Here is a 22,038-nt window from a genome sequence, read left to right as displayed (position 1 = left end):
ATCGAGATATGTGAAAGTCTATTACAAAACCAGGCAGAGAATAATCTGAAAATTGATATGTCCTTGGCTCAGTTATTTTATTGAGGTGTCGGTTTTATTATTTCATTTAAATGGGGAGAGATTATTATTTAAATGGGGAGAGATTACAAATTGCTGCAATACATAGGGATCTGGGGGTCCTTGTACATGAAACACAAAAAGTTAGCATGCAGGTAGAGCAAGTAATTAGGAAGGCAAATGGAATGTTGGCCTTTATTGCAAGAGGGATGGAGTATAAAAGTAGGGAAGTCCTGCTACAACTGGAGTACTGCGTACAGTTTGGTCTCCATATTTACGGAGGGATATACTTACGTTGGAGGCAGTTCAGAGAAAGTTCACTCGGTTGATTCCTGAGATGAAGTGGTTGTCTTATGAAGAAAGGTTGAGCAGGTTGGGCCTATACTCATTGGAATTTAGAAGACTTGAGAGGTGATCTTATTGAAATTTATAAGATTCTGAAGGGGCTTGACAGGGTAGATGCAGAGAGGATGTTTCCACTTGTGAGGGAATCTGGAACTAGGGGGCAAAGTTTCAGAATAAGTGGTCACCCATTTAAAATGGAAATGAGGAGGAATTTGTTCTCTCAGGGTCGTGAATCTTTGGAATTCCCTACCCCAGAGAGCTGTGGAGGCTGGGTCATTGAATATATTTAAGATGGAGATAAATTTTTGAATGATAAGGGAGTCAAGGGTTATGGGGAACGGGCAGGGAAGTGGAGGTGATGCCAAAATCAGATCTTATTGAATGGCGGAGCAGGCTCGAGGGGCCAAATGGCCTCCTCCTGCTCCAATTTCTTATGTTCTTATGTTCTAGGATCACTGCTTTTCTTGATATATATTGATGACTTGGATGTGGGTACGATTAAAATATTTTCAGATGACGCAAAACTTGGAAGTATAGTGAACAGTGAGGAGGAGAGTGATAGATTTCAGGAAGACATAGACATTCTGGTGAAATGAGCAGACATGTGGCAGATGAAATTTAATGCAGAAAAATGTGAAGTGATGCATTTTGGTAGAACGAATGAGGAGAGGATATATAAACTAAATGGTACAATCCTAAAGGGGGTGCACGAACAGAGAGACCTGGGGGTATGTGTGCATAAATCGTTGAAGGTGGCAGGGCAGGTTGAGAAAGTTAAAAAAGCTTATGGGATCCTGGGCTTCATAAATAGAGGTATAGAATATAAAAGCATGGAAATTATGATGAACCTGTATAAAACACTGGTTTGGCCCCAACTGGAGTATTGTGTCTAATTCTGGGCACCACACTTTAGGAAGGATGTGAAGGCCTTAGAGAAGTGTAAGTGGTTTCGCCCTTGGTGGTTTCGAATCGCCCCCCTTACAACAGTTCTAGACCCGGGAATTACAGTAATGAACAGAATACACAGTTATAGACAGTTCTTTCAGTCTCAACCGTCACAATGCTTTTATTCAAGTCAAAGCACACACTTGCTTCCAGTAAAACACACCCTGGTGGTGTAAAACAAACAAACAGAGTACAACTCGCAACACTGGTCCGTCTGAACAGGCCCCTATCGCAAAGTGCCCACGACTAAAACACCCCTGGTTGGCTCAATAGGGCACCACTGAATCTGTCCAACAGACTGTGCGTACGCCTCTGATCCGCGCAGAAACCTCCCACTAAACCCCTATGGCTTGGTTGGGACACACGACACCCCTTCACACTATGTGTTGGTCTTAAGGATGTGTGGGCTGGGATAATGCTCACCAGTTACCCCTCTGGCTTACTCGCTGCTTCTCCCGATGAGTGAGGCTCTCTTTGCTTGTAGATGGTGGTTTCTTCTCTCCATCCCAGACGGTCCTTGAGTGCATTGAACGAAGCAAGCAAGCGTAGAAGAGGAGAGCGAAATGGCTGCAAACTGCTGTCTCTTATACCAGAAAAATGCTTTTGAATTCTCGTGCCAAAAAACAGTCCTTTGCTTGAGGCAGTCCAACTAAAAAGCAGTGAATCACATCTTCGGCCTGTGCCTTTGTTACTGGGCTGTTCCTGGGGATAAAGGCTCCAACGAGTCTGGGTGGCCAAATAGCTTCCTTTGTCCTGAGGTTCCCGCACTCCGGGGCTCTCAGTCATTTCGATGGCTTGAGCACTGACCAGTTTACCTGATCTCTCATTGATGGATTCCCATTACATGACAAAGAGTCTTTCATCTCACTTCAGCCATCCAAGACAATCCCCACCCACCTGATGTGTATTCCTGTAGAACATGCCTGGGCCCGTCCCAAGTCATGCTGTCAGCTCTTTTGAAATATGAAAAAGTAATGTCAAAAACTTAAAAGTCCAAAATGTTTACGCTGATGCTGTCGATGTTTATGCCGATACTTACAGAAGGTGCAAAAAAGATTTACGAGAATGATTCCAGGAATGAGGAACTTCAGTTATGTTGATAGACTGGAGAAGCTGGGGTTGTTCTATTTGGAGCAGAGAAGATTGAGATGAGATTTGATAGAGGTATTCAAAATCATGAGGGGTCTGGACAGAGTCGATAGAGAGAAACTGCTCCCATTGGTATAAGGGTCGAGAACCAGAGGACACAGATTTAAGGTGATTGGCAAAAGAACCAAAGGCGACGTAAGAAAAACTTTTTTAAGCAGCGAGTGATTAAGATCTGGACTGCACTGCCAAAAGGGTAGTGGAGGCAGACTTAATTTTATCTTTCAAGAGGGAGTTGGATAAGTATCTGAAGGAAAAAAAATTGCAGGGCTACGGGGAAAGGGCAGGGGAGTGGGACTAGCTGATAGTTCGCATGAGCTCGGTAGGCCAAATGGCCTACTTCCGTGCTGTAACCATTCTATGATTGAAGAAATATATTCATAATCAATGCAATTAATGGTTCCCTTGATGGGATATTAAGATTAATTCTGTGATCCCATAGTCCCAAAAGGAAGCTGTGATTAAAGGTAGTTCGTTTGGAGATAGGACTACAACATCATAGTCCCAATTTTCCAACCCATGCTCCCACTAAGCTCAAAATTAGCCCTAGTTAGTGTCTGTAGTAGTGTCTCTAGTTCAGTCGCTGATTTCAGCAAATGTAAAAGTTAGTCATGACTCCCAATTCTGATTGCTGTCAAAGACTCCTAGAAAGGGCATGTGTGCCTTCAGGTGAAAACAGCAATTGATTCAACTGTTGTGTCAATTCTGTCCTCAGAATCATAGGGGCCAAAATTGTCCCTCTCCTTAAGCTCCTTAGTCCTTACCAACCGGAGGCAGACGGATGAGCTGACCCTTCCTATATTGCCCCTGGGCTGGGAGCAGCGGGAATGGCTTTCCGCGCTGCCTGTGTTGCTGCCCCATCGGACACGCGCCGACCCCCTTTCTGACCCCTGTGGGAAATTGCCCTGCGGGAGTGGAGCAGCCGCCGGTCGGTGCCACTGACAGCTTTCCCCAGTAGGAAAGTGTGTGTGCCAGGGCGGCGTATCCGCCCTTAAAGGGGAGGGCACGCTGCCGGCACCTCCATTTTATTTCAATTGTCGGCTGACTTGTCAGGTCGGCCCGACAAGGATGCCCACGGGTTCGGTCGGGCCACCATCAGGCAGCCCGGCACCCCCTCTTGGGTACCGCTGGCCTTGTCAAAACCCTCCCTGGTGGCCCAGTGGGTCTAACTAAACCCCATGCAAAGTTCGCAGCAGCCCTCCCCTTTAACTGAAGGGGAGGCAGCGCTGATGGCCGAGAGGGATGACAGCCCCGCTCCAACGGCACTTCCGTCCTTCAACACCGCCCAAACCGGAAATAATCACCAAAGAGGTAAATATCGGTCCAATCTCCGCCCTATGGATTGGAGGCCATTCGGCCCATCGTGTCTGAGCTGGCCGGAAAAAAGAGCAATCCAGCCTAATCTCACTTTCCAGCTCTTGGTCCGTCGCCTTGTAGGTTATGTCACTTCAAATGCATATCCAAGTACTTTTTAAATGCGATGAGGGTTTCTGCCTCTACCACCCATGAACTCAACATCCAGGTTCACATTGACTGCATGAGCAAAGTTCTAGAGGACTGGTGGCACCCCTAGTACTGTACCCCAGAAAGAGTCATTGCCTTCAAACGACAAGAGGATAAAAGGGGAAAATGACTAATCTAAAGTGTGCCAAAAATGGTTTAAGAATTGCAAATTTTTAATTGACTTTTATTTAAAAAAAATGATGTTTTCTGAATTTCTGGATTGACTAGTTTACAAAATATGGAAGCAAAATGATTAAATCAATTTTTTTCTGTATCTTTTCACACAGTTTGGAGTCTGGGCTGGCCAACTGGGTGATGGAAGAGCCCATTTGCTTGGAGTGTATATTAACCGGTAAACAAATGAATTATTAAGGTAGTTAGGATTGAATGGTTGCAGTTTGACCTGTTCAGAGTAAAAGTGGTAGAGGAAGTTAGGAAATCAGAAAGCAGACATTACTGATGGCTCAATGCATACATTTAGTGAGGTCCTGACTAGAAGATTCTAGGTTAGATCCTTGGTTCTTGCTTAGTTAGCTGATCTTAGCTGAACAGCAGTTCCTCTTGTCTCATGAAGGGCAGCTGCCCCAGTTTTTGGAGCGGGGAAAATCAGTCACCACTTCTAATTACTAACAAGTGGTTCCTATTGAACAGTATATGTCATTGGGTGAGTTCAGTGGTGGGTGATATGTCCTTACTATACAGTATAAATGCACACGAGGCCCACACTTGAGAGAAGGTCACTCTGTGACCAGTTACCTTTATTACCAAGACCTCAAGTGATGAAGGTGAGTGGAGCTTCCCCTTTTATACCTGAAAGTCCAGGTTAGGAGTGTCTCCCACAAGTTCACCCCTAGTGGTCAATGTTCTCAAGGTGTACAACTTAGGTCAGCTTGTACATGGGTTACAATGATAGTTGAATACATGACATCACCTCCCCCCCAAAGTCTTACTGGGACCACAGGTTAAGTCTCTCTGGTGGTTTACGCTCCCTTGTAGAGTGCCTGAGCTGGGGCTCCGGTTGTTGGGCGCTGGCCTGAGTGTCTGCTGTTTGCGGTGCCTCAGGCCTGTCCGGACTGCCCACAGTGACTGGGCTCTCCACTTGGTTCCGGTGTTCGGTCACCTTTGGTGGAGTAAACTCTATGTCTTGTTCTTCCTCTGCTTCTTCTATGGGTTTGCTGAACCTCCTTTTTGTTTGATCCACGTGTTTGCGGCAGATTTGTCCATTGGTAAGTTTAACTACCAAAACCCTATTCCCCTCTTTGGCAATCATAGTGCCTGCAAGCCATTTGGGCCCCGCAGCGTAATTAAGAACAAAAACAGGGTCATTGACATCAATACATCGCGCCCTCGCATTCCTGTCATGGTAGTCACATTGTAACTGACGCCTGCTCTCAATAATTTCTTTCATAGTAGGGTGTATAAGGGATAACCTGGTTTTGAGCGTCCTTTTTATTAGCAGCTCTGCGGATGGAACCCCTGTGAGCGAGTGTGGTCGGGATCTATTGGCCAACATGAGGCGTGATAAGCGGCTTTGTAGGGAACTCCCTTGGATTCTGAGCATCCCTTGTTTGATTATCTGCACTGCTCGTTTCGCCTGGCCGTTTGAGGCCGGCTTGAACGGTGCCATTCTGACATGGCTAATTCCATTGCCTGCCATGAAGTCCTGGAATTCAGTGCTTGTGAAGCACGGGCCATTGTCGCTGACCAAGACATCCGGTAGACCATGGGCGGTGAACATTGCCCGTAGACTTTCTACCGTGGCAGAGGATGTGCTTGAATTTAAAATGGCACACTCAATCCATTTGGAGTAGGCGTCTACTACAACCAAAAATTTTTTCCCATGAAAGGACCTGTGTAGTCCACATGGATGCGTGACCATGGCTTGGCGGGCTAGGACCAGGGGCTAAGGGGGGCGTCCCTGGGTGCGTTGCCCAGCTGAGCACACGTGTTGCACCTGCGAACACACAGTTCCAGGTCTGCATCTATCCCTGACCACCAAACGTGTGACCTGGCAATTGCCTTCATCATGACAATGCCCGGGTGCTCATTGTGAAGTTCTCTGATAAACACCTCTCTGCCCATCTGGGGCATGACTACTCGGTTTTCCCACAGTAGGAAATCGGCCTGAATCGAGAGTTCATCCTTGTGCCTATGAAACAGTTTAAATTCCTCAGGGCATGCCCTGTACGTGGCTGCCCAGTCCCCGTTCAGGACACATTTCTTAACTAAAGATAGTAGCGGGTCTTTATTTGTCCAGACTTTAATCCGACGGGCTGTCACAGGTAAGCCTTCGCTTTCGAAAGCTTCAACAGCCATGACCATCTCAGCATCATGCTCAGTTGCCCGCTCAGTGATGGCTAGTGGGAGCCTGCTGAGTGCATCGGCGCAGTTTTCAGTGCCCGGTCTGTGCCGAATTGTGTAGTCATAGGCGGCTAACATGAGTGCCCACCTCTGTATGCGGGCCGATGCATTCGCATTTATGGCCTTGTTGTCGGGCAAAAGGGACGTTAGGGGTTTGTGATCTGTCTCCAGCTCAAATTTCCTGCCAAACAGGTACTGGTACATTTTCTTTACTGCATATACACATGCTAACGCTTCCTTTTCTACCATCCCGTAGCCCCTTACTGCCTGGGACAGACTTCTGGAGGCATAAGCTACCGGCTGTAACTGACCATTGGCATTCACATGCTGCAACACACACCCGACCCCATAGGATGACGCATCGCACGTTAAAACAAGTTTCTTACATGGGTCATATAATGTTAACAGTTTGTTAGAGCACGCAATTTGTTATGCTCCATCAAAAGCCCTTTCCTGGCTGTCCCCCCAGACCCAATCGCGACCTTTGCGTAGGAGCATGTGTAGCGGCTCTAACAGCATGCTCAATTTGGGAAGAAAGTTACCAAAATAGTTCAGGAGCCCCAGGAACGAACGCAGCTCCGTCATGTTACCGGGTCTGGGTGCTCTCTAGATCGCTTCCGTTTTGGACGCAGTAGGTCTGATCCCGTCTGCTGCTATCCTCCTCCCCAGGAATTCTACCTCTGGAGCTAAGAAGACGCACTTCGCCTTTTTCAGTCGCAGTTCTACCCGGTCCAGTCTGCGTAGCACCTCCTCCAGGTTGTGGAGGTCTTCTTCAGTATCGCGATCCGTGATGAGGATGTCGTCTTGAAAAACCACCGTCCTTGGAATCGACTTGAGGAGGCTTTCAATATTTCGCTGACAGATCGCGGCGGCCGAACGAATCCCGAATGGTTATACTCAAATAACCCCTTTTGTGTCGTGATGGTGGTCAGCTTCTTTGACTCACTCGCCAGCTCCTGGGTCATGTAAGCTGAGGTCAGGTCCAATTTTGAAAAAGGTTTGCCACCGGATAGCGTCGCAAAGAGGTCCTCCGTTCTCAGTAGCGGGTACTGGTCTTGGAGTGACAACCGATTGATGGTGGCCTTGTAATCGCCACATATCCTGACCGACCCATCCGCCTTGAGCACCGGCACGATCGGGCTCACCCAGTCACTGAATTCGACTGGCGAAATGATGCCTTCCTTCAGCAGGCGGTCCAATTCGCATTCTATCTTTTCCCGCATCATGTACGGCACCGCTCTGATCTTGTGGTGTATTGGCCTGGCGTCCAAGTTTATGTGAATCACTACCTTGGCCCCCATGAAAGTGCCGATGCCGGGTTGAAATAATGAGTCAAATTTGTCCAGGACCTGTGAACATGATATTCGCTCCACAGAAGAAATTGCATTGACATCGCCCCATTTCCAGTTCATGACAGCAAGCCAACTCCTCCCCAGTAGTGCGGGACCGTCCCCCGGGACAATCCAGAGTGGCAACCTGTTCTCCGAATCTTTGTGGGTCACGACTACCGTGGCGCTGCCTAGCAACGGAATGGTCTCCTTTGTATATGCCCATAGCTGTGTGTCAATCGGCAATAATTTTGGCCTCCTGGCCTTGGACACCCACAACCTTTCAAACTGTTTGATACTCATCAGGGACTGGCTGGCCCCCATGTCTAGCTCCATTAATACTGGGATGCCATTGAGGAGCACTTTCATCATTATCGGTGGCGTCCTGGTATATGAACTGTATATGTGCTCCACATGAATCAGCTTCCAGCGATTTCCCCCAGTATTCATTTGGCCTTGTAGGGCTTACATCGGGCACGTCTTCCTCGTACATCAACCTGGCTGCAGGCCTCCTGCACATACGTGCCAAGTGACCGCTGACGTTGTAGTTTCTGCAGGTATATGGCTGATACCTGCAAGCTCTGGCTGGGTGTTTGCCTCCACACCTCCAGCATGAGCTGGAGGCCCCGTTTTCAGAAACAAAAGGTCCATTACTAGTCGATCGTCTCTGACTGTCTCTGTAACTGTCCTTAAGCGCACCATTAACAGGTGTTGATGGCCCCATTACTGGCCGCATTGTCCATTGCGATGGCATGAATCGCCTTTCAGCTAGCCATTGTCTCTGTTGAATTCCCCCTTTGGGTTCGACTACATGCTGGGGCATGTCCGATTGCCCTTGTTTGCCTAGAGAACTGTGTGCCGTGTTAACAATGTTGACTCCCTGGTCGTTTGCCGCATTTGAGTCAAGATTTTTGTCATGCATCATTCTGGTCTCTTCCTCCCCTGAGATAAATGTCTGGGCTATCAGAGCCGCCGCTTCCAAGGTCAAGTCTTTGGTCTCAATCAGTTTCCTGAAAACCCCAGCGTGCCCGATGCCCTCAATAAAAAAAAGTCTCGCAGCATCTCCGCTCTGCATGCATCTGGGAACTTACATAGGCTCGCCAGTCGCCGGAGATCTGCCACGAAGTCTGGAACGTTTTGCCCTTCTTGCCGCCAGTGCGTGTAAAACCGGTGTCTCGCCATGTGCATGCTGCTCGCCGGTTTAAGGTGTTCCCCGATCAACTTACTGAGCTCTTCAAATGTCTTGTCCGCCGGCTTCTCTGGCACTAGAAGGTCCTTCATCAGGGAGTACGTTCTAGATCCACAAACTGTCAGGAGATGAGCCTTGCGTTTGTCGGTCGAATCCTGTCCCAACCATTCCTTAGTGACAAAACTTCGCTGTAGTCTCTCAATAAAGTCGTCACAACATGACCAACACAGTACTCTCTTCTGTGCTGCTAGTGGCCATGCTCATGTGGTTTAAATCCCAGTTTCTCGTCGCCAATGATATGTCCTTACTATACAGTATAAATGCACACGAGGCCCATACTTGAGAGAAGGTCACTCTGTGACCAGTTACCTTTATTACCAAGACCTCAAGTGATGAAGGTGGGTGGAGCTTCCACTTTTATATCGGAAAGTCCAGGTTCGGAGTGTCTCCCACAAGTTCACCCTAGTGGTCAATGTTCTCAAGGTGTACAACTTAGGTCAGCTTAAAGATGGGTTACAATGATAGTTGAATACATGACAGTGGGCTCGACTGTGTTGCCCTCCATGGTACAAGTCCAACCACTTACTTAGTTGAGACAAGGAGATCACCTACGAAATTGCACCCCAGCAGGAGCCAATGCCTTGAGTAAAGGAGAAAATTGTAAAAACAAAATGTTGTGTTGTATAAAGTGTGGGGCATTTACATGACAGAGAATTAATTTAAAGATGAATGTTAATGTGTTGCAAAGCTGCAATAAAAGTTGGAAGGTCACAGAGTGAATCGTTGGTTATCGTTACATATTCAGCTTGGTTCAGGTGATAGCACAGTTGCCTCTGACATGGGTTGGTAATTGTATGGGAGGTGGTAGACAGAGAGTATAGATAAAGGGTTTGTTCTCTGATTGATGGGATGTGACAAATGGTGTTCCCCAGGGATTTGCACTGGGCCCTCCGTTTTTCACCATATATACTAATGACTTGGATGAAGAAATTAAGAGTTATATATTCAAGTTTGGAGATGACACTAAGTAAATTGTGTGGATGGGAGCAGGAAGTTACAAAGAGACATGGACCGATTAACTGGGCAGTGTAAGTCTATGTAAAATATTTGATATCTGCAAAAAAGAAATCTAACAATTAAGTCTCAATCCCTGGGAATCTGTAGTAAAACAAGTAATACCATTTCAATTAAATAAATAAATAGCAGCTTTAAAAATGGTTGGAAATGGAATAATTAGATATCTGATGAAGTCTTGTAAATTAATCTATCTACCTTTCTACAGGCATGATACAAGATGGGAGCTTCAACTGAAAGGCTCTGGGAAGACTCCCTATTCTCGGTAACTTTAATATATTGTCATTCATTAAAAATGATTTTGGATTAGTACCGCTTCTTGATTGGATTTCTGTTTGTCAGAGATGGTGATGGCCGTGCTGTTCTCCGCTCATCAGTAAGAGAGTTTCTTTGTAGCGAGGCCTTGAATTATCTTGGGATCCCTACCAGCAGAGCAGCCAGGTGGATATTCTAATACTTGCTTAAAAACTGTTAATCTCTAACATCATCCAGTTCTGATGAAAGGTCAGTGACTTGAAACATTAACTGTTTCTTTCTCTACAGATGCTGCTTGACCAGCTGGGTGTTTTGCAGCATTTTCTGTTTTTATTTCAATTTTCAGCATCCGCAGTATTTTGCTTTGTTTTTGTGTTTACTTCACTGTCGCTTCTCTTCCAGGAATGCCCACCTTGAAGAAGTTCTGCTCTTCACTCCGACGGTTTTTTCGTTTGTCTCTTTTACCTTGTTCAACTTCACTACTTTCTGTTTCTCTTCTCGTGTTTAATTATGTGTCTGCTAAAAATCGCTTTCACAGCCACATCTCTTTCCTCAACAATTGTCTCCATCTCCAGCTTATTCTACAATGGATTCCAACTTAAATTCCACTCTTCATGTTTCGGATCTACCCTTGATCACAGGTAACTCCATGATATTCAGCATTTCTCGAACCACTGCTCTCACCGCTTCCTGAGTTCCACGCTTAACAGCATGCGCTGTCACATTCACACTCTCGACCTTTCCCTCCAGCACCCCTGGCATCCGCGCTCACACTTTTGGCCAGGAGTTCTCCACCACCCCCACCCCCTGCTTCCATCTTCAGAAGTCTCGTTCCACCTGGACCCCTCCCTCTGGCCACTTACCCTCTCTTGATCTTTTCATTGGGGACTGCCAGCGTGACACTGGCCATATCAATTTCTCTACTCCCCATACTCACTCTAATCTATATCCCACCAAACCTGCAGCCCTCCATTCTCTCGGGTCTAACCCGACATTGTCGTTCAACCTGTTAACAAGGTAGGCGCTATTGTTTGACGAACAGACCTCTAGCTTGTGAAGGCTCAACGGCAATTCTCGGACATTTCTTCCTACTTTTCCCTCGACCATCGCCCCACCACCAAACAACAAGCCATTGTTTCCCAGACTAGACTCACTGGCCTCATCTCCTCTGGAGATCGATTGTCAGCTGTGGCTCAGTGGGTAGCACTCTTGCCTCTGAATCAGAAGGTTGTGGGTTTGCGCCCCATTCCAGGGTCTTGAGCACATCAATCTAGGCTGACACTCCAGTGCAATGCTGAAGGAGTGCTGCACTGTCGGAGGTGCTGCCTTTCGGATGGATGAGACCAAAGTTTCCGTCTGCTCTCAGGTGGACTTAAAAGATCCCATGGCACTATTTTGAAGAAGAGCAGGGGACTTATCCCTGGTATCTTTGCCAATATTTATCCCTCAATCAACATAACAAAAACAGATTATCTGGTCATTATCATATTATTGTTTGTGGGAGCTTGCTGTGTGCAAATTGGCTGCCACGTTTTCTACATTACAACAGTGACTACACTCCAAAACTACCTCAATGTAAAGCGCTTTGAGACGTTTGGTGGTCGTGAAAGACGCTATATAAAAACAAATCTTAATTTTTTTCTTTCTTTCCCACCATGTCCTCCAACCTGATAGTCCTTCAACTCTGCACAGCATGCTTCCAACTCCTTACCAATAACAGGTAAACCAATCGTTTCAGCCTGTTCCTGCCCCACAGGATTTATTTCTTCCTATCTCGACTATTTTTAATCCCCTTATCCAGTAGAAACATAGAAACATAGAAACATAGAAACATAGAAAATAGGTGCAGGAGTAGGCCATACGGCCCTTCTAGCCTGCACCGCCATTCAATGAGTTCATGGCTGAACATTCAACTTCAGTACCCCATTCCTGCTTTCTCGCCATACCCCTTGATCCCCCTAGCAGTAAGGACCTCATCTAACTCCTTTTTGAATATATTTAGTGAATTGGCCTCAACAACTTTCTGTGGTAGAGAATTCCACAGGTTCACCACTCTCTGACCTCTTCTGCGAATCTTCCAATGCTCTCCACCAGTTTAACCATTTCCAGTTTCCTGGTCCCAAATGTCTCCTTTTCACCATGAACAACTTCATCCCCTACTAAGGCGGCCTGCAGGTCATCCATTTCTTCCTTGAAAATTGGCCAACCAGTCCCCATCAACCAGCACTCTCCTTCACTTGGCTGAACTTGTTCTTACATTTAACAACTTTTCCTTTAACTCTACTCACTTCCTCCAAATAAAAGGTGTCACTCCCTCCCAGAACCATGATCGGGTCCCCATTGTTGTCACCTTCCATCCCACAGCCACCATATTAAACCGATCATCCCCCGCCATTTTAGCCACCTCCAGTGTGATGCCATCACCAAACACTTCATCGCCTCCCCTTGCCGCTCAGTATTCCGAAGGGACCGTTCCCACCCTGACATCTTGGTCCACTCTTCCATCACTCCCTTTTCCCAGCACCTTTGCATGGAAGTGCAGCAGATGCAACACCTTCCCTTTCAACTCTTCCTTTCCCACCGTCCAGGGCCCCATACACCCTGACAACAAGGGTCATCGACCTGAAACGTTAACTCTTTCTCTTTCCACAGATGCTGCTGACTTGTTGAGTATTGCTAACATTTTCTGTTTTTATTTACCCCATACACCCCTTCCAGGTGAAACACAATTTACTTGTACTTCTTCCAACTTGATATACTGCATTTGCTGCTCACAATGTGTTTTCCTCTACATTAGGGAGACCAAACACAGAGATTGGGTGATCGCTTTGCTGAGCACCTCTGTTCAGTCCGCAAGCGTGACTCTGAGCTTCATCAGAGCTGGAAGATGTTAGAGAATGCTGCTTGCATGATTGTTACAATATTTGAAGATTGAAATATATACTATATTTTTACTTATTATGTGAGATATGTTTTTTAATACTGGTTACCTTTTCAAAAATTGCCAGTAATATTGTTCACTGAATTTTTGGTGATTTCTCCAGCCTGGTTATAAATTATTAAGATAATCTTGTATTTATTTTTTGATGCTGCGCCTTTTCTGCAGTCTTGTTGTAAGCAATGATGACGTGAAGAGGGATCAGTTCTATAATGGAAGTGTAAAGAACGAAAAAGGTATGCATACTAAACCAGTAACAATAAACCGATAACGGTAATTCCTAATATTTAGAGAGAATTGAAAAGCGTTTTCATAATATTAAAATGTGTTACAATATGTGATATTTCTTGCCTTTATTGTGTTCATCAAGGTGCAATAGTTCTTCGTGTAGCTAAATCATGGTTTCGTTTTGGGTCACTGGAAATTTTAGCACATTCTGGAGAAACTGAATTATTAAGGTAATCTTAATATTAGTTTTTGAAGTCTTTTTGGATTTACCAGACATAACATAAAGTTGCTCTTGTAAGATGTATTTACAGTAGTAAGTAGCCATTATTAAACTCTTATGCTAAATAAAGCCAGATTTTAGATTACACTAATTTCTGCAGTTAGTATGAATGGGAGTGATTTGTGCACCTGATTCCCATTGATACACGTGGTTGCCAATTTTCTTTCCCCCTGTGCAATTTTCACAATCTTGACCTCTGTTGAACCTGGCTATTTCTCTAGGTTTAACTGATTTAAACATACCTCAGATTCAACGCTCACTCCAAATAGTTGTGTGGAGAAGGGAAATGTTGTCCCTATATTAGAAACAACAGCCAAATCGCCACCTGCCATGCAGTATAGCTCTACTGTACTGACAAAATGGTTAAATTGACCTACCCGAAAGTAGTTGGCTGCTGCTTTAGAGATCCCACGAACAGAACTCACAGTGTATGTTGTTTGTATGGGATCTTAATGTGCCTGCCTGTTTCAGGTGGGAGCTTCCCACCCTTGTCCGATTTAGGCCTAAGAAATGTGCATCATGTGAAAACAGGGCAGAGACCCAGTGACACTGGTGTCTTTTCCTATTTCCTACCCCTTTTGCATGGCGAATTGGCACATACACGGTGTTCGGGACAAAAAATAGGAATTGCCTTTCAAAACTACCATCATCACTTCCTCCTCGAAATCTCTCCAACTACCAATCGATCTTTAACATCCTTTTCCCTTTTATGTTTCTTGAATGTATCATTACCTCTCAGCTGTGTATCTACCTCCGTTTAGTCCAGCTTCTTGCTGCATGGTGTTCTGTTACATAGAAACATAGAAAATAGGCGCAGGAGTCGGCCATTCGGCCCTTCGAGCCTGCACCACCATTCAATATGATCATGGCTGATCATGCAACTTCAGTACCCCATTCCTGCTTTCTCTCTATACCCGTTGATCCCTTTAGCCGTAAGGGCCGCATCCAACTCCCTTTTGAATATATCTAATGAACTGGCTTCGACAATTCTCTGAGTGAAGAAGTTTCTCCTCATTTCGGTCCTAAATGGCTTACCCCTTATCCTTAGACTGTAACCCCTGGTTCTGGACTTCCCCAACATCGGGAACATTCGTCCTGCACCTAACCTGTCCAATCCCGTCAATATTTTAAAAGTTTCGATGAGATCTCCTCTCATTCTTCTAAATTCCAGTGAATATAAGCCTAGTCGACCCAGTCTTCCTTCATATGTCAGTCCTGCCATTCTGGGAATCAGTCTGGTGAACCTTCATTGCACTCCCTCACTAGCAAGAATGTCCTTCCTCAGATTAGGAGACCAAAACTGTACACAATATTCAAGGTGTGGCCTCACCAAGGCCCTGTACAACTGCAGTAAGACCTCCCTGCTCCAATACTCAAATCCTCTCGCTATGAAGGCCAACGTGCCATTTACCACCTTCACCGTCTGCTGTACCTGCATGCCAACTTTCAATGACTGATGTACCATAACACCCAGGTCTCGTTGCACCTCCCCTTTTCCTATTCTGTCACCATTCAGATAATATTCTGCTTTCCTGTTTTTGCCACCAAAGTGGATAACCTCACATTTATCTACGTTATACTGCATCTGCCATCATCATAGGCAGTCCCTCGGAATCAAGGAAGACTTGCTTCCACTCCCAAAGTGAGTTCTGCGATGGCTGAACAGTCCGACACAAGAGCCACAGACCCTGTCGCAGGTGGGACAGACATTCGTCGAGGGAAGGGGTCGGTGGGGCTGGTTTGCCGTGCGCTCCTTGCACTGCTTGCGCTTGGCCTTTTTTAATGTTCTTTGCGTTGAGACTCGAAGAGCTCAACGCCCTCCCGAATGCACTTTCTCCACCTTGGGCGGTCTTCAGCCAGTGTCTCCCAGGTGTCGGTGGTGATGTCGCACTTTACCAGCGAGGCTTTGAGGGTGTCCTTATAATGTTTCCGTTGTCCTCTGTTGGCTCGTTTACCACGTAGGAGCTCTGCATAAAGCATTTGCTTCGGGAGTCTCGTATCTGGCATGCGAATTATGTGGCCTACCCAGCGAAGTTGATCGAGTGTGGTCAGTGCTTCAATACTGGGGATGTTAGCCTGGTTGAGGACACTGATGTTGGTGCGCCTGTCCTCCCAGGGGATTGGCAGGATCTTGCGGAGACAACGACTTGAGGTACCTTCTATACATCATCCATGCCTCAGATCCATACAGGAGGGCGGGTATTACTACAGCCCTGTAGACCATGAGCTTGGTGGTAGATTTGAGGGGCTGATCTTCAAACACTCTTTTCCTCAGAAGGCCGAAGGCTGCACTGGCACACAGGAGACGATGTTGAATCTCTGCATCAATGTCTGCCTTTATTGATAAGAGGCTCCCGAGATATGGAAAATGATCCACGTTGTCAAGGGCTGCGCCGTGAATCTTGATGATTGGAGGGCAGTGCTGTGTGGCAGTGACAGGCTGGTGGAGGACCTTTGTCTTACGTATGTTAAGCATAAGGCCTATGCTTTCATATGCCTCAGTGAATACATTGACTATATCCTGGAGTTCAGCCTCTGAATGTGCGCAGACGCAGGCATCGTCCGCATACTGCAGCTCAACGACAGAGGTTGGGGTGATCTTGGACCTAGCCTGGAGGCGGCATAGGTTAAACAGCTTCCTACTGGTTCTGTAGTTTAGTTCCACTCCAGCGGGGAGCTTGTTGATTGTGAGGTGGAGCATGGCTGCGAGGAAGATTGAGAAGCGGGTTGGAGCGATGACGTAGCCCTGTTTGACCCTGGTCTGGACGTGAATTGGGTCTGAATCGTTGGGAAGGATCATGGCCTGCATGTCATCGTGAAGCAGGCGAAGGATGTTGACAAACTTTTGGGGGCATCTGAAACGGAGGAGGACGCTCCATAGACCCTCACGATTGACAATGTCAAAGGCCTTTGTAAGATCGAAAAAGGCCATGTATAAGGGCTGGCGCTGCTCCCGGCATTTTCCCTGCAGCTGTCGCGCTGCAAAGATCATGTCTGTTGTGCCCCGTGGGGGACGAAATCCGCAATGTGATTCCAGGAGGAGCTCCTCGACCACAGGGAGAAGTCGATTGAGGAGAACCCTAGCGACAACTTTCCCAGTGGCTGATAGCAGGGAGATTCCCCTGTAGTTGCCGCAGTCGGACTTGTCCCCTTTTTAAAAAATGGTCACGATCACTGCATCTCTCAGATCCCCTGGCATGCTCTTCTCCCTCCAGATGAGCGAGATGAGGTTTTGTATCTGTGCCAACAGCGCCTCTCCACCATACTTTTGCCCACTCACCTAACCTGTCCAAGTTACCCTGCAGCCTCTTAGCATCCTCCTCACAGCTCACACTGCCACCCAGCTTAGTGTCATCTGCAAACTTGGAGATATTACATTCAATTCCTTCAACTAAATCATTAATGTATATTGCAAATAGCTGGGGCCCCAGCACTGAACCTTGCAGTATCCCACTAGTCACTGCCTGCCATTCTGAAAAGGACCCGTTTATTCCTACTCTTTGCTTCCTGTCTGCCAACCAGTTCTCTATCCACATCAATACATTACCCCCAATACCATGTGCTTTAATTTTGCACACTAACCTCTTGTGTGGGACCTTGTCAAAAGCCTTTTGAAAGTCCAAATACACCACATCCACTGGTTCTCCCTTGTCCACTCCACTAGTAACAGCCTCAAAAAATTCTAGAAGATTTGTCAAGCATGATTTCCCTTTCATAAATCCATGTTGACTTGGACCGATCCTGTCACTGCTTTCCAAATGCGTTGCTATCACATCTTTAATAATTGATTCCAACATTTTCCCCACCACCGATGTCAGACTAACCGGTCTATAATTACCTGCTTTCTCTCTCTCTCTCCTTTTTTAAAAAGTGGGGTTACATTAGCTACCCTCCAATCCATAGGAACTGATCCAGAGTTTATAGAATGTCAATTTTCCTAACACCATTTCCTGACGAATAAGGATTTCCTTCAGTTCCGCCTTCTCGCTAGACCCTCGGTCCCCTAGTATTTCCGGAAGGTTATTTGTGACTTCCTTAGTGAAGACAGAACCAAAGTATTTGTTCAATTGGTCTGCCATTTCTTTGTTCCCCATCATAAATTCACCTGATTCTGACTGCAAGGGTGATTTGTCTTCATTAATCTTTATCTCTTCACATATCTATAGAAGCTTTTGCAGTCAGTTTTTATGTTCTCTGCAAGCTTACTCTCATACTCTATTTTCCCCCTCCTTATTAAACCCTGAGTCCTCCTCTGCTGAATTCTAAATTTCTCTCAGTCCTCAGGTTTGCTGCTTTTTCTGGCCAATTTATATGCCTCTTCCTTGGTTTTAACACTATCCCTAATTTCCCCTGTTAGCCACGGTTGAGCCACCTTCCCCGTTTTATTTTTACGCCAGACAGGGATGTACAATTGTTGAAGTTCATCCATGTGATCTTCAAATGTCTACCTTTGCCTATCCACCGTCAGCCCTTTCAGTATCATTCGCCAGTCTATCTTAGCCAATTCACGTCTCATATCATCGAAGTTACCTTTCTTTAAGTTCAGGACTCTAGTCTCTGAATTAACTGTCACTCTCCATCTTAGTGAAGAATTCTATCATATTATGGTCACTCTTCCCCAAGGGGCCTCGCACAACAAGATTGCTAATTAATCCCCTCTCAGTACACAACACCCAGTCTAGGATGGCCAGCTCTCTGGTTGGTTCCTCGACATATTGGTCTAGAAAACCATCCCTTATACACTCCAGGAAATCCTCCTCCACTGTATTGCTGCCAGTTTGGTTAGCCCAATCAATATGTAGATTAAAGTCACCCATGATAACTGCTGTACTTTTATTGCACGCATCCCTAATTTCCTGTTTGTTGCCATCCCTAACCTCACTACTACTCTTTGGTGGTCTGTATACAACTCCCACTAGCATTTTCTGCTCTTTGGTGATCCGCAGCTCTACCCATACAGATTCCACATCATCCATAATGTCCTTCCTTACTATTGTGTTAATCTCCTCTTTAACCAGCAATGCTACCCCACCTCCTTTTCGTTTCTGTCTATCCTTCCTGAATATTGAATGTTGAGTTCCCAGCCTTGGTCACCCTGAAGCCATGTCTCCGTAATCCCAATTTCATCATATCCGTTAACAGCTATCTGTGCAGTTAATTCATCCACCTTATTACGAATGCTCCTCTCATTGAGACACAGAGCCTTCAGGCTTGTTTTTTTAACACTCTTTTTGTTCTTTTAAAATTATGTTGTAATGTGGCCCTTTTTGATTTTTGCCTTTGATTTCTCTGCCCTCCACTTTTCCTTATCTCCTTTCTACCTTTTGCTTCAGCCCCCATTGTACTTCCCTCTGTCTCCCTGCATAGATTCCCATCCCCCTGCCATATTAGTTTAAACCCTCCTCAACAGGACTAGCAAACACTCTCCCTTGGACATCGGTTCTGTCTTGCCCAGGTGCAGACCATCCGGTTTGTACTGGTCTCACCTCCCTCAGAACCGGTTCCAATGTCCCAGGAATTTGAATCCCTCCCTCTTGCACCATTCCTCAAGTCATATATTCATCTTAACTATCCTGCTATTTCTACCTGACTAGCACGTGGCACTGGTAGCAATCCTGAGATTACTACCTTTGAGCTTCTACTTTTTAATTTAACCCCTAAATTCAGCTTATAGGACCCGTTTTTTACCCATGTCGTTGGTACCTATATGCACCACGACAAATGGCTGTTCACCCTCCCCCTCCAGAATGCCCTGTCTTGCTGTGGAAATAAGATGCTAAAATGACTGAACTGAAGATGAGTCATTCTCTTTAGACTTTAATGTTAAAAGAAGATTTGCCCAAGATTTTGTGTGACTGGCAAACGTGAGAAAGTACTCGCCTGAAGCCGGATATTGTGAGGCAAACTTTTCTCATTCATTTGTATAGACTACCTGCACCTGGCAAAATGTAGAGCAATTAGCAGGGAATGTATTGGCCAGGAGTCACAAAATCTGGCCAGGCAGTAGCTCTTAATTGGCCCTTAAAGGAGAGAGCAGTATTTGGTGTGAAAAGAAGCCTTTTGTGCAGAAACGAATGGCAACGAGGAGGAATGTGGGCAAAATTACTGTCCTATGGGAGGAATTTATGGCAATATGGAGTTCTGTGGATCAGTCCCATTTTCACAACTATCTACAGAAGATCCGCAAAGTACTGAGAGATTAAGCACTCAATGCCATTGACTAGAGTCCTTGAGACCTTAGACACCCAAGTGCAGAAGTCTGTTGCCAATGTATTTGACTGACTCAGTGATTCTTTTAAATGTGGGAGGTACCTTACAAACTGCTCTCGTAAAGATCATCAGTCATCCAACTGGGGTGCTCAGCACTAGGGGAATGGCAACAGAAACATACGATGAAGTGGATTCCTCGCAACATGGCTGCACATTCTCCAGTTCAGCCCAATCTCTTAAAGGATGAAGGAAGTTCCAGAAAGCTGGCAGCCACTGCAGTGTCGGATATGGCTTCAGCTATTGCAGGGGCACCGTTTGATTATGCAACCAGAGGATCCAAGTGCTGGCAAGAGACTGACATCTTTGTTGCAATTAGGACTTTGAAGCAAAGAGGGCATATCATTCGGACCATGTATCAAGGCTCCTTCAGTAAATTTCTGTTTACGAGCTGGGGCTAGTGCATTGTAGTCCAATAGAAATCACTAACTAGCCACGTGTGTGGCTACAGCGACATTGTTTTAGCCACATGCACTAATTTTAGAAAACGCTTTTAATACACTCGCAACATACAAGTGATTACACTTTACATAGGTATATTTACTTAACAAACATCTACAGTAATTCAGTAACCAAGGAAGGAAAGCACTTATAATGATCAAACAACACACACACACTCTGCTTTTGTCTTACCATGTTACTAACAAATGTATAGAGAAATTAAAGTACACCTACATACACTGTGAATATGAGTATTGAGATCACAGATCACATACCCAATGATGGTATCTAGTACTCATTTTTCAATCACTTAGAAATGCCATTAGCCAAATCTGGATTCCCATTTAGCCATATGTGACTAGTGGCTAATATAGCGGATAACACTGGGATAGTGGAACGCAATGAATTTCACTTGACAACTTTGCATTATATTTATTGGTTCAAAGTAAAAGTCTTAATATTACGACCTGCAAAACATTTTATTGTCTTATGTCAGATTCTATAAACTAAGTGAGGAACACTATGATTTTTCTATCTGTTTTCATTTTTACTTTTACTTCTGCTCATTTTATTTTCTTAATATAACCTTACTCATTTTAACCTGAGCTAAATGGTCTGTTAAAGTGTTATTTGTCCATCAGCTGGAGATATTTTCTAATGCACTCTTTAAAGTAGTAGAAGGACGGGCTTTTTTTATCTCTGGCTTTCCTGATGAGTTATTTCATAGAATCATAGAATAGCACAGAAGGAGGCTATTCGGCCCATTGAGTCTGTGTAGCTTTTTCAAAGAGAAATCAAGTTAGTTCCACTCCCTGGCTCTTTCTTCATATCTCTGCAATTTTTTCTCCAAGTATTTTTCCAATTCCCTTTTGAGAGCTACTCTTGAATCTGTTTCCACCAGCCTATCCGGCAGTGCATTCCAATTCCTAACCGCTCATTTGTGTGTTTATAAGCACTTATTAATTGTCTAATTCATATGCTTTATCATAATCATTTTCACTCTTGTGGCATTGATTTACATTTTTCCTTTTTTCTAAGGAAACTGGTGGATTTTGTTATAAAACAACATTTTCCTTCGATAAATGTGACCAGTTCAGACAGGTATCTGGTATGTTTTAAGATCAACATTTTCACCATATAATTTGTACAATTTATGTACCATTTAACAAAAATGTAATATTTTTGCTTTCCTGCCAAAAATGTAGTTACAATTTTTATTGAGTTAGCATTTTATTTTACAGGATTTTTTCTCTCGAGTTGTGACTGATACATCTTATCTCATCGCACGTTGGATGTCAGTGGGATTTGCACATGGTAAGACATAGAAATGCTGTTCAAGGCAATTACATTAAAAAACACCAATTCGACACTCTGCGAAACATCGGAGATGTAGACATTGAGGGTATGATTAAGAAGTTTGCAGATGACACTAACATAGGCTGTGTGGTTGATAATGAAGAAGAAAGCTGCGGACTGCAGAAAGATATCAATGTACTGGTCAGGTGGGCAGAACAGTGGCAAATGGAAATCAATCCGGAGAAGTGTGAGGTAATATATTTGGGGAGGTCTAACAAGGCAAGGGAATACACATAAAATGGTGTGACACTGAAAAGTGTAGAAGAACAAAGAGACCTTGGAGTGCAGGTCACAGATCCCTAAAGGTAACAGGCCAGGTAGATAA

General features: G+C 45.1%; 1 protein-coding gene across 3 annotated transcripts in view; it reads left to right on the top strand.

The window, feature by feature from the left end:
- The window catches only part of LOC139264644 (protein adenylyltransferase SelO-like), a 150,932-nt gene that overhangs the window by 15,882 nt on the left and 113,012 nt on the right, over positions 1 to 22,038 (top strand). For all 3 annotated transcript variants that reach the window (XM_070881456.1, XM_070881455.1, XM_070881454.1), the window contains exons 4-10: positions 4,284 to 4,348; positions 10,157 to 10,213; positions 10,291 to 10,389; positions 13,310 to 13,377; positions 13,512 to 13,599; positions 21,396 to 21,465; positions 21,599 to 21,671. In XM_070881456.1, coding sequence (XP_070737557.1) covers positions 4,284 to 4,348; positions 10,157 to 10,213; positions 10,291 to 10,389; positions 13,310 to 13,377; positions 13,512 to 13,599; positions 21,396 to 21,465; positions 21,599 to 21,671 — 520 coding nt within the window. The remainder of the gene's footprint in view (positions 1 to 4,283; positions 4,349 to 10,156; positions 10,214 to 10,290; positions 10,390 to 13,309; positions 13,378 to 13,511; positions 13,600 to 21,395; positions 21,466 to 21,598; positions 21,672 to 22,038) is intronic.

Source organism: Pristiophorus japonicus, chromosome 5 (assembly GCF_044704955.1).
Source record: "Pristiophorus japonicus isolate sPriJap1 chromosome 5, sPriJap1.hap1, whole genome shotgun sequence".
NCBI classification, from domain to species: domain Eukaryota; kingdom Metazoa; phylum Chordata; class Chondrichthyes; family Pristiophoridae; genus Pristiophorus; species Pristiophorus japonicus.
The sequence above is the reverse complement of the archived record's forward strand: the minus strand, read 5'-3'. Positions and strand labels throughout refer to the sequence as shown.